Raw genomic sequence first — 12,219 nt, forward strand, 5'->3', positions numbered from 1 at the left:
TAAGAATTGACCAAAGTCCTGGAGAAGCTGAAATTAATGTATATGGTGGGGTTAGTCTTGGAAAGGAGGCAGGAAGCTTTTCCCTGCAGAGGAATACAGAGAAATTTTGAGGTGGAGAAAGTGAAATTTGAAAGAACTCACCTTAATCTTTTCGGTAAAGTAGGAGGTAAAGTCATCTGTAGAGAGTAAGGTAGAAGCAGATGGTCTGGATTTCAAAAGAGGAGAGCCAGTATAACTGTTGATTTGAGAATAAGTTTGGAATGATTGCTGTAGGGCTTAATAAAGTCTACTAAAGAAGAAAGGATTACTGAGAAGTTTAGATATATAGCATTCATTTGTAATAGCGGCATTTGGTTTAATTTTCTGAATTTTTCCAGTGAAGTCCTGTTGAATTTTTTAGGATCAGAGTAAATAGACAGTAGGCTTCATCAGGGGTTGTGGCTATGTAAAGGAGAAGTATATAGTGAATAAAAATTGTAGAAAGAACGACCTGAAATGTCTTAACTGTGAGGATCATATGGATAGGGAATGGAAGTGAAGTAAAAATTGGATCTATATGAAAGTAGAGGGGGGAGGTCAAAGAATTGGTGTTCACAGTGAAGGTAAAAAGCAAGACAGTGGGAGAAGAGGGGATGGGTGGTTGTGGTCAGACAGGAAAATGTTAAGAGTTTCAGACCTTGAAGGTAGAGTAGTTCTGAGAGATTTCAAGGTGTGGCTGTTTTTGTGGGCAGAAGTGTAGGTAGAGGAGATCAAGAAAGTATGAAGTCTGGATTTGAGAGATCATCACACACACATATAGTTTATTTCTTGAGTGCAATCTGATCTGATTTCTTTGAGAAGGTTCTTAGCATTAAGAAAGTAAATTGCATCTAAAGGAAAATATAGTTCTTTATTTAAAGAACTAAATTAAAATTGCTATTTCTTTTTGTTGTTTCTGAGAATTTGATAGGTCACTGGTTTTAGTGAAAAATAATTGTAAGGGGAGAAAATGATCTGTACCCCCTAAATTTTCCATTCCTTCACAGAGAGTAGCAACCATAGAAAAAGAAGAATAGTAATGGAGAAATCCAGATGTTCACATGAGATACTGTCTAAGAAAGATACTTAGAGTAAAACCCAAATGTCTGGATATAAATGCACAAGTACATGTAATGAGCAAGAGAAAATAAAGTTCTTCACACAAGGTGGTCTAGATGAACTATACATACTCTGTGGTACTGAAAGAATTGGTGAATACCACTGAGAGTTTAGCCACTGTTACTGGTTTTTGAAAGAGAATGGAGAATGAGACAAGCACTGCATTACTGGAGAGAGGCAAATATTTTCCTGATTTTTAGAAGAGGAAAGGAAAGAAAAGAAAGTGGAATCTGTAAACTATAGACCATTTAATTTTACTCTTATTCTTGGCATTGTTCTAGACTATGTTAAAGAGATGGCTAGTGGCCATGTAAAAAAGGCAGCAGGGAATCATAAGAAATCAGGTCATACTATAAACCTTATTTCTTTTTTTTTATGTAGTGTTACTAAACTGATACCTCTGAGAAATTCTAAGTAGTTTACTGAGATTTTAGTGAAGTGTTGGTTAAATTTTCTTGCTCTATTTACAAATGTTTTATGCTTTTTTGTTAATAAGTACTATCATTTTTCAATGATTTGCCCTTTTTGAGCAATGGAAAGCTTCCTCGTAACAATGAAGTACACATTGTGTGTGACAATGTACATGTCTCATTCTGTAGCTAGAGTGTCCCATCTCTTATCCCAAGAGTTGAGAGTTTCACTATTCGTCCTTTGAATCCATAATTAGTCTTTCATCAATTGTGATGTCTTACAGTGTTGTTTTCCTTCATGTTGTGTGGTCATTGAATAAATTTTCTTTTTATTCTGCTTATTTCACTTTGCATTAGTTCATAAAGTCTTCCCAGGTTTCTTCATATTTGTTGTCACAATACTATTCCAGTATATTCACATATCACACTTTGTTCAGATATTCCTCAGTTGATGCTTACCCACTAGGTTTCCAGTTCTTTGTTACTACAAAAGTTGGGCTACAAATTTTTTTTTAATAGACTCTTTCCTTCTCTTTTTAATCCTCTTGAGGAGCGTCAGTAGTTTTAAAAAGTAGATATAGTTCAGTGATTTCTAGGATAGTTCCAAATCATTTTCCAGAACTCTTGTATTGATAGTACATTAGTGTGTCTGTCTTCCCCTAGGTCCTTCAACACTTACCATTTTAATGTTTTGTCACTTTTGCTAATATGATGGTCATGAGATGAAGCTGGCATTTTTACTTCTCTAGTTAGTGATGATTTAGTGTATTTAATATTCTTAATAATTTTCATTTCTTTTCATGTTCTTTTTGTACAAAAGTTAGAAAGATGTGGGCTAGACAGTAATACAGTTTGTTGATTTAGAACAGGTTGAATGGCAATGATTTGCTGAATTAATTGGAAGGATATTTCTAGTGGAATGGCACTGTACTGCCTCATTTTTTTTTTTTATCAGTTTCTTGGATAAAGACTTAGATGATATACTTATCAGGTGAGCAGAGGTCATCAGGCAGAGAGGGAAAGCTTTTACACTGAATCCAGAACATTGGACCTAATAAGATATAAAATATGCTCAGATGTATCTGTAATCTTATTGGTGAGGTCATTCCCTCTAGAGTTAGAGATCACAATCTCTTTATGCCTGCCCATCTGCACAACTCTTGTCCATAATCTGCCATAAATTGACCACAGATCCTCCACCTAATATCTCAAGGATGCCAACAGAGCACACAGAGGCTTTTGTCTAACCTTTGTGCTTGCTGTAGGAACAGTCCACCTTAATTTTCACTTGCATTTCTTTGATTTTGATAACCTTCTTTATTCTGTTTCTCCTTCATAATTTCTTGGCTGTATTATATTATGCTCATGCTCACCCTACGCCTCTTTATCGCCCTTGGGGTAAGCCTCAGTTTCAGTTCTTTAGAGACTCACTGTCAGAAAAAATATTTTTAAAGGTAGCTTTTTGTTTGAAAGAGAAAATTACAGTCATTAAGGAAGCTTTGCAATTTCCTGAAGACAGTTCAGCAGTCAGGTTATCTGCCAACAAGAGCATCTAGGTGATCACAAGTTCCTTCTAGGAGAGGTAAACAAAGGAGTTGGTGGAATTTGTTTTTATTATATGTCCAAGTGTGACAAGAAACATCATTTCTTGGACTATTTAGTCATCTAATATTATAGTGCTAAATATTTGCAAAAAGACCACCATGAAAATAATTACAATTTATGTGCTAATTATGTTTCAGAGGATGAAGAGGTAGAGAAATCCTATTAAGAACTTGATAAGACTCCCAAACCAAGTGAAATATGTTTTGATACTATGTGATTTTAATGCAAAGATATGAATATTTTAGGTGAAGGTGGCAAAAACATGTATTAGAAAATATGGGTCAGGAGAAGGGTCAAAGTCTTAGAGATGATACAGAAGCTTCATTGCCTGTACAGTGCTCAACATGGTAAACAATGAATAACATCACAGAGAATGAAATTGATTATATTTTAATAGATAGGAAATGACTCTTTACTGATAGATTTCTTCCTGGGTGAGCTTTCTGTGTATAGTCAGACCACCACCTTGTAAAAGCAAATACAAAAAAATGAACATAGAGCTAAAAGAAAGTTAAAAATTCAATTGTGATAAATGTATAGTTGCATTCGAAGAATTGACTTCACAAGTACAATATAGAGGAAATGGTAACCTCTCTGAAAAAGATGGGGGTGTTGTACACTGCAAGCTCAGTGAGTCCACAGTGGTATGGAAGCTAAAAAAGCTAGTGTGATGTATGAGGCACAGATTCCAGCACTAAGGAGGTGACCTGCTCTACTCTCCCCTTGTTAGGCCTTGGCAGAGTATTGTGTTCAGTTCTGGGCTCTGCATTTAGGAATTACATTGAATTGTAAGATTTAAGTTGGTTGAATACAGGATCTCTTTCTTTTATATGTATATATAATTCATATTTATATATACTTATATTTACGTATACAATGTATATATATATGTACACACACACACACGGCCAAGGTGCTTAACATAGTGCCTCAGACAGAGTTGTTCAATCGTTTCAGTGGCATCCAACTCTTTATGACTCCATTGGGGATTTTCTTGGCAAAGATATTGGAATGGTTTACCATTTCCTTCTCCAGCTCATTTTACAGATGAGGAAACTGAGGCAAACAGGGTTAACCGATTTTCCCTGGGTCACACAGCTAGTTAACCGTCTGAGGCCAGATTTGAATTCAGGAAGATGAGTTCCTAGACTTTAGACCTGTCACTCTATCAACTCCGCCACCTAGCTGCCCCTATATAATATAAATGTTCTTTGAATGCATAAGTGAATGATATAACGTTCTGGGAAAACAGTGCATTTGAGGATCAGTTGAAGGAAAACTAAAACACAATAAAACAAAATAGTTTCTTGAAGGAGTGATTGAATTTGGGAGGTCCAAGGCCTGAGTCTTTGTGGTGGGTGATTGCTAATTTTTTTCATTTCATAGTGGATCCTTGCAAAAAGACGATCATAAGCAGCAACAGTACCAGAAACATGAAGGCTGTAGCAATGGAACATACTGCATGGTCACTGATCCTCCTCATAGGCCATGAGAATTGTCCCATACCACCACCCTCTTAGTATTCTTGGCCGTCAGATAGGACTTCACATCCCCGGAAGCCTTATTGGTGAGGGTCAGGGAAGGAATACAAAGTCTTCACTCCATAACAGTCCTCTGAGGAACTGCCTTTTCTTTTTCTGTAGGGCCTTGGGAGAAACTTAGACCAGAAAACGAGCCACCTCCCAACAAAAGCTGCTTCTGGTTCACCTTCCTCTGCATTGCCCATGCTCTGCTTCAGCAATATCATTCATTTCTAGTCCTGCATAACCGGACCACTTGTTCTGGGCTTGACCAGTCCTCTGGTAGTTCATGTTCCGTTTTAGAACAGAATGAGACAGACATTCGTAGATCCTTCAACAGTTAACAGAAGATTTACTTACCCATAACAGGAGAAAGATATTTGATGAGGTTACGCAATAAGGACACCTTGAATTGATTCAGCTCTGGAAAGGTCACTTGCCTTAGTTGCCAAATTTTCCGCCAGTCAAGCATTAGAGAGCACCTGGAGCAGAATTCTTGTGACTGCTTTGAATTCAGGAGACCAGGAAGTGATGTCAGCAGCCTGAGACTTGAGCCCTTTGAGCCATAACAAGACAGGAAGAACCTAATTTTATGGAGTAGGACATGGCTCCTATCAGAGCCCCCTTTAATAGAATTCAGAGATCTTGGTTTTAATAAAGTAGACATTATCTCCAACTAATGTTCTTTACCATTCCTAATACAATTGATAGATGTTTCTAGTTGACTTTTATTCCTAGTCAGTATATAAAATATTTCCATTCAAATTTTAAGAGATTTTAATAGAGATCTTTTGAATTTTAGAGACCGGAAACATGTTAAGACAATTTGCTTTATGTGTTCATCTAAAGAAAATCCACTTCATTATTAGAGATAATTTACTGACTTAGTGAGGAGTCATTGTGTTTGGAAAATAACCTATTAAATCCAAATGACTCTTAGAGTTTAACTTTGAAGAGAGTGTGGCACTTTACTTTTAATCATTATTAAAATTTTTAATTTTCCATAAGCTCCTGTGAATTGTTTTCTTCGACTTAGTTTTAAACGAACTTTATTGGGAATTTCTCTGAACATGAACAAGAAATAACTCAGTTGAAATACTTTTCATTTCCTTTGTGTTGAGATTCTGAAAAATTTCAATTAGGTTCTGAAGTCATTTTCACCACTCATATTATGTTGACCCTAGATTAGGATGATTGAAACACTTGAAACTATTTGGAAATCCCAATCATTTACAATTTTTGTCCTTTGACTTGTATAATTCTTCAACTTAAGAAAATTTTTCAATAAAAAACATTTTTCTTAAGTGTTTTTAAATCAGGATTCTGAAGTAGGCATTCTGTTGTCCTGGGCTACGACTAACTTGGGCTAGTTCTCTGCTAGTTTATGTTAAATTGGAACAAAATGAGACACCTATAGGTGATTCAGCCTGATTTACTTAGCCTTTGCAGGCAACAACCTCAAGCTGATCAACTGAGAAAAGCTTCCCTGCCTGAGTTGCCATCATGGCCTGACAACCAATCCTCAAATAGCCAGCTCTGGGAGACCCTTGTTGCTGTCCTCTGCTCTGCCAGCAAGGAATTGATGAGCCTTTAAGGCCCCTAAGCCAATCAGATCCTAAGGATGTCCTCACTACTTTTTATGGTTATGTGTGGGATGAAAGACCCTCACCAATTAAATTTATAATAAGGAGCCATCTCAGGGTGGGAACAGAAATAAATTTTATTCAATTCTCAAGAATGGGGCATCCTCCGCTAGAACAAATCCAGCAGGGGAGGTGCTTTACAAGGGGCAAAGCACCCATAATTATACCTAACACAAGAGAATTCCCACCCACCTCTGACCTTTTTCACCATTGGCTGGGAGGTGGGCTTACAATCTGAGCATGAAAGCTAGACAAAGAACCGGGAAATTGAGGCACAGAAACTCCAATTCCCATTCCCTTAGTTAATGATTACAACTGAGGTGACATCTATAAATCTGAAGAAGGAGAATAGGAAAAGGGGAGGGGGAGACCCTCTCCATTCTTTACCGTAGAGAAAAACAGGTCATTATTACCCTGTTCTTACTAAGCAAATCTTTAAACCAGAACCAGAGGAAAGAACAAAAAGTTTGAGTAAATTTTCCCAGAGGCTGAGCCATCAGACTCTCACGGCCTCAGAATTTTTCCACTTCCCTTTTTCTTGATTTTTAAACATTTCTTAGTATAGATGTATACATATATATACATATATATATATATACATATATATATATATATATATATATATATATTTACACATATCTTCCCTGTGAAGTTTTCACATTTTATTTACCTCACACAGTTATGGGAGTGCCTATATTACTTCCCTCTCAGTAAGTTTCATCTAAGTCTCCCTAGTTTCCTCCAAAAACTGCCATTTCTTAGGGAACAATAACATTTCATAACATTTCTGTACCATAATTGTTTAGCCATTTTCCAGTAGGTGGGCACCCCCTTAGTTTACAGTTTTTGGCTACTATGAAAAGAGCTGCTATAAATTTTTTTATGTATAGGTCCTTTTACTCCTCCTTTGATGTCTTTGGGTTTTAGGCCTGTTCATAGTATCACTGGCTCAAAAGATATGACATGGCTTGGTGCTTTGGGGGCACAATTCCAAATTGTTTTCCAGAATGGTTGGACCAATTCACAGTTCCACCATCTGCATTAGTGTGCCTGTTTTCCTGTAGCCCTTTCTCTCCAACATTTGTCATTTTCCTCATTCGTCGTCGTAAGTAAGGTGGATTTTAGTGTAAGGTGGATTTTAGTGTGTGTAAAGTGAATTTTTGTTATTCTTTCTGAGTTCAGTTTCCCAGGATCCATAGCCATAACAGTCTGTTGTTCCCGGGTATTAGATATGAGTTCTCACAATTATGGTTCAAAACATCTCCACCATGCTCACATAGCATTATATAATGATAAATAATACAAACATTTGTACTTAAATTGAAAATATCTATTGCAACTGTGCAGTGAGATGTAGGGATGAGGTGATATAAACTTGTAAGGCTATTGCTGGCAATATGCCTTCTTTGTCTGTTGCCCTTTAAAGCAGGTGGGCACTGGTCAAGGAGTGGGGAACCCTTAGGGTTGAATGCACAAGCTGGAATGCTATGTGTGCCTTGATCGGCCCCCCTGAAGGCTTTGGGGGGATTCTGTGTTTACCTCAACCAGTGCCCATCAAGGCTTGAGGGGATTTATGGGAGTGCTTAAGCTGTGCCTGTCTCAATTGACCCCATTGAGATGTAGGGGTAGTTGCCCCCAACCCTTCTTCCCAGCCCCTGTGGGAAGGATGATTAGGGAATGTTGTAGGAGTTGGTGCTCCCATTATCAGCAACCCTTCTGAGAAAACTAGACTAGAATAAAGTAAGATTATTAACCCCTTCGAAGCTGTCTTCCTGTCTGACCAGGTCCAGAGTGAATCCATGTTAGCAGCCATCCTGTGTGCTAGTGTTATCTGTCTTACAGTCATCTGTGCAGATCTGGTGGGTATGAGTGGAACCTTGGGATTGCAAGTTTTGTTTTCAAAGTACTATACTGATTTTGGAGAGAAAGATAAAGTTCTAATATGACACAGTCACATCTTGATTAAATTAGGTGAACTCTCAATATCAGGTACTCCCTAGTAGCTAGGTGGCAAAGTGGATGAAGTACTGGGCCTGGAGTCAGGAAGATCTAAATTCAAATTTGACCTTGGGAAACTAACAGCCATGTGACCTGGGAAGTCACTTATTTCTTTTTGCCTCTGTCTCCTCAGCTGTAGAATGAGGGTAACAATAGCCTCTACCTCTCAAAGTTGCTATTACAATCAAATGATGTATTTGTAGAGATTCTTTTTTTTTTTTGGAGGGGGAAGGCAGAGCAGTTGGGGTTAAATGACTTGCCCAAGGTCACACAACTCATGAATGTATCAAGTGTCTGAAGCTAGATTTGAACTCAGGTCCTCCTGACTCCAGGGCTGGTGCTCTACTCACTGTTCCACCTAGCCGTCCCTCACATGATGTATATGTAAAGCACTTAGCACAGTGTCTGATACATATTATGCACTTAATAAATGCTTGTTTCCTTCCTTTTTTCTTCCCTTTTTTTCTTTCTCCCTCTCTGTAGTTGCTGAAGTAGCAGTTGAGTGGACAAAACAAGTTAGCGCAGGATAAGTTTAATATCAGCATTTCAGATTTTCTGTATTTTAGACTTGTGTATACAGTCACTGGTACTTGGCAGCTGAGGGGCACCAGAGCCAGTTGGTGATGACATTATTTGACTCCCTACCAAATGTACCTCAATTTTCCTCTTCTGCTTTCTTTTTTCTCCTTTTCTATCTTCTGCTAACTTTTCCCCTTGTCTCCTGCTAGCAGCACGCTAGGCCATTGCTAAGCTTTACTATTGGCAACTAGGAATAAAGAGATTTGTTTCATAGATTGACCTATATTTCCTGAACTTTGTTGTATAAATTGACCTATATTTCATTTTTAGATTAATCCCATGAAGGCTAACTTTTAGCTTTAAAAGTTTGTGTGAATTTTTGAGTATTTTTTTTTAATTTAATTTAGCTTTCCTTTAGGCTCTTTATTGACATTTTGAGTGTAATAAAGGATTTAATCTTAATTTTGTTTCAAGAAATTATTAATCCATGCCATATAAATAACTGGTGAATTTCTGTGTTTAATCATGAATGTAATATTACTTGTTTTCCACCTATAGAATGTTGACCTTTCTTTCTTCTTTTTAAAAAACAAAATAGTATGAAGTATTCAGAATAGAAGAAGAAGAAAAAATAAAATCAGAGGGACAAGACGTCACAGAATCGGTGTATTTCATGAAGCAAACCATCAGTAATGCCTGTGGAACAATTGGTTTGATCCACGCCATTGCTAACAACAAAGACAAAATGAATTTTGGTAAATAATTTCTCACTCCTGGTATTTTTTTCTTTGTAGTTTTAAATTGATTGCTTTGGACAGTAGGTGGCGCTCTAATTCTTCTTAATCTAACTTAGGCCTGTGGTTAGATAGAACAAGGTATTTTTTCTGTCACCTTTTTGCCAAAGGGAAGTCAGTGCTTGAACATAGCTTAATTTTTCCTTCCTAATGTTCCACAGATAAACATATCCTTTAAAAAGAACAGCATAAAGAGGGAAGGAAGGGAATAAGTATTTATTAAGCATTTACTCTCTACCAAGCGCTCTTCTAAGTGACGTAAAAAGGTGCTATGTCGAATTAATCCTAAAATTCCATTTTCTTCTCAAACATGTGTTCTCCATAGTTTGATACTCTTTTTATAAAGTACTGGCAAAAATAAATAAATAAATTTTTGAAAGCTGCTGGTATTTAAAAAATATTATGTTTTTTACTTTGAAAAGTAAATCATACGGCTTTTAAGAAACTTACTGTTCTCTCAATTGAATATCAGTGGTAACAATGCTAGGGACTGAATTTTTAACTTTTGTTTCTGTGTGTGTATTTATGTATTCTTATTTGTCTAATTGTGGAAGAATTTAGGACAGGAAGAGGATTTTATGTAATAGTATCCTCAATTCTAAAAGTTACAAAGTGATCATTCAGTCCAACGTCCTGGCCAAGCGATGAATCCGTGTTTTAATGTGCCTGCTTTGAACACTTCCAATGATAGTGACTTGCTACCTCATAAGGTAGTCCATTTTACGTTCAAACAGCTCTGATTGATGGGAAATTCTTCCTTATATTGACCTAAAATTTACTTCTCTGTAACTTCTGTTCTCTGGAGCGTAGAAAAAGTGGAATTCTATAATCATTTAGCAACTATTTATGCTTTATCTCCTTTCCAAATAAAGGCTTATAGAAATTTCTTATTGTCATTTTTAATGTTTTTAGAATCTGGATCAGCATTGAAAAAGTTCTTGGAAGAATCTCTAAGTATGAATCCTGAAGAAAGAGCCAGATACCTAGAAAAATATGAAGTCAGTACCTTTTTATTATAATTTTTCATATACAGGTTAACTGTTCCAGAAGGACAATATATATATTATATATATGTAAATGTTTTGTAACTGTATTCAAGAGGTTTTACTCTTACCTACCAATGGCCATGTGTAATACACCTTTCCTCTCTTCCCCTGGCCACTGTCAGGTACTGCTCCAAGCCAAGGCCTGAGGCAACAGCATTGGTGGTGGTATTGAAGGAGGGAAAGGTAAACTCATAGTTCTTTCTCTCTTATTTGCTCCTTACCACTGCTACTGGCACCTTCAGTCCTAGCATTGGTCACCTCAGCGGTATTCCTATCCTATTTTGTCACACTTCATCTAGACACTTTATACCTTTGGTGCTCTTAGCCCTACAGCCCCCACCTTAGCTTCTGTGACAATACTTAAGAGAACAGAAACCAGATTTTCCTTTAAAATGAGGTTATAAAACTTATTCACCTTTGTATAAATGCCCATAATTAGCACTTAGGTGTAACTTCATTTTCCTTGGTGGGATATAAATGAAAGAAAAAGAAAAAAGAGGTCCCCAGGAAGGTACCTTTTTATTCCCTGTTTCTCCTTTGTGGATTTTGTTTCTCAGTAGGCCAAGAAGGAGAGATGGAAGCAACAAGTGGTAGCAGTGCAATATAAAACAGGTGGGCCAGTCCCTGGGGTTCAAGGAAGGACAAAATGGAAGAAAGGGGGTAAAGAGCATCCAAATAGAAAACGGGAGAAGCATGGCTTGATAGCAGTTCATTTGAAAAAGACCCGATGGTTTTAGCGCCTTACAAGCTCAACATGTGTCAGCAGAGTAATATGGAAGCCTCAAAAGTGAATGTAATCTTAGTCTTCATTAAGATAAGCATTTAAAAATAAAAAAAGGAAAGGGGAGACAAATCGATACCAAGACCTATTCTTGAGCGTTTAACTCTGTCTTCCCAAAGCTTTTATTTGGAGTCCCTCTTCTTAAACTTGCCTCTGCTCCCCTCCCTGGTCCTTTTCCAAGCTCTCACTTTTCTTCAGCTACACCAGCTTCCTTCCACCAGTGCCCCACTTACTCTTCTAGAACTGTTGCACTGGTTGCTGCCCCTGTAGCTTGACCCTGGAATAGTCTCCATGCCCACTGCTCAGTGGGTGGGAGAAGTGACAGGAGGGAGGATTCTGCAGACCTATTCCAAGGGTATGTGTATATTGTGGGTAAAGAGTAGGTAGTGGTTTGTGCTAGGTAATACTCTGTGTAGTAGAAAATGTTTATTTATAGCCGTTTCTAGTACCTTAGTGGGTTGTAACTTTCACATTCCATCTAACATCATAAAATCTATATTTAAAAAAAACCCAGATTGTTTCAGTTTTATTTTTCTCTATCCAAACCTATTGCTAGGAATTAAAAGCAGCTTATTCTATAAGTTTTTATACATGCTTATTTTCTTTTTCCCTTCTCCCATTACTATTCTCTCCCCTTAAACAGATATATGCCTGCCAGCACCCTCTATGTTCAATAGCATTTCAGACCTTTCCAACAGAAGAGGGTAGGAACACATAGTTTAAAGTCAGGCGTTAGACCATATACTAACTCCCTAATTAGTATGTA

The 12,219-nt window shown here is 37.2% G+C and overlaps 1 protein-coding gene across 1 annotated transcript in view; it reads left to right on the forward strand.

Moving 5' to 3' along the window:
* The window catches only part of UCHL3 (ubiquitin C-terminal hydrolase L3), a 98,521-nt gene that overhangs the window by 32,258 nt on the left and 54,044 nt on the right, over positions 1-12,219 (forward strand). The window contains exons 4-5 of the mRNA XM_036753346.1: positions 9,431-9,587; positions 10,539-10,624. Of these exons, the coding sequence (XP_036609241.1) occupies positions 9,431-9,587; positions 10,539-10,624 (243 nt within the window). The remainder of the gene's footprint in view (positions 1-9,430; positions 9,588-10,538; positions 10,625-12,219) is intronic.

The sequence above is a fragment of the Trichosurus vulpecula genome, chromosome 4 (assembly GCF_011100635.1).
Source record: "Trichosurus vulpecula isolate mTriVul1 chromosome 4, mTriVul1.pri, whole genome shotgun sequence".
Lineage (NCBI taxonomy): Eukaryota > Metazoa > Chordata > Mammalia > Diprotodontia > Phalangeridae > Trichosurus > Trichosurus vulpecula.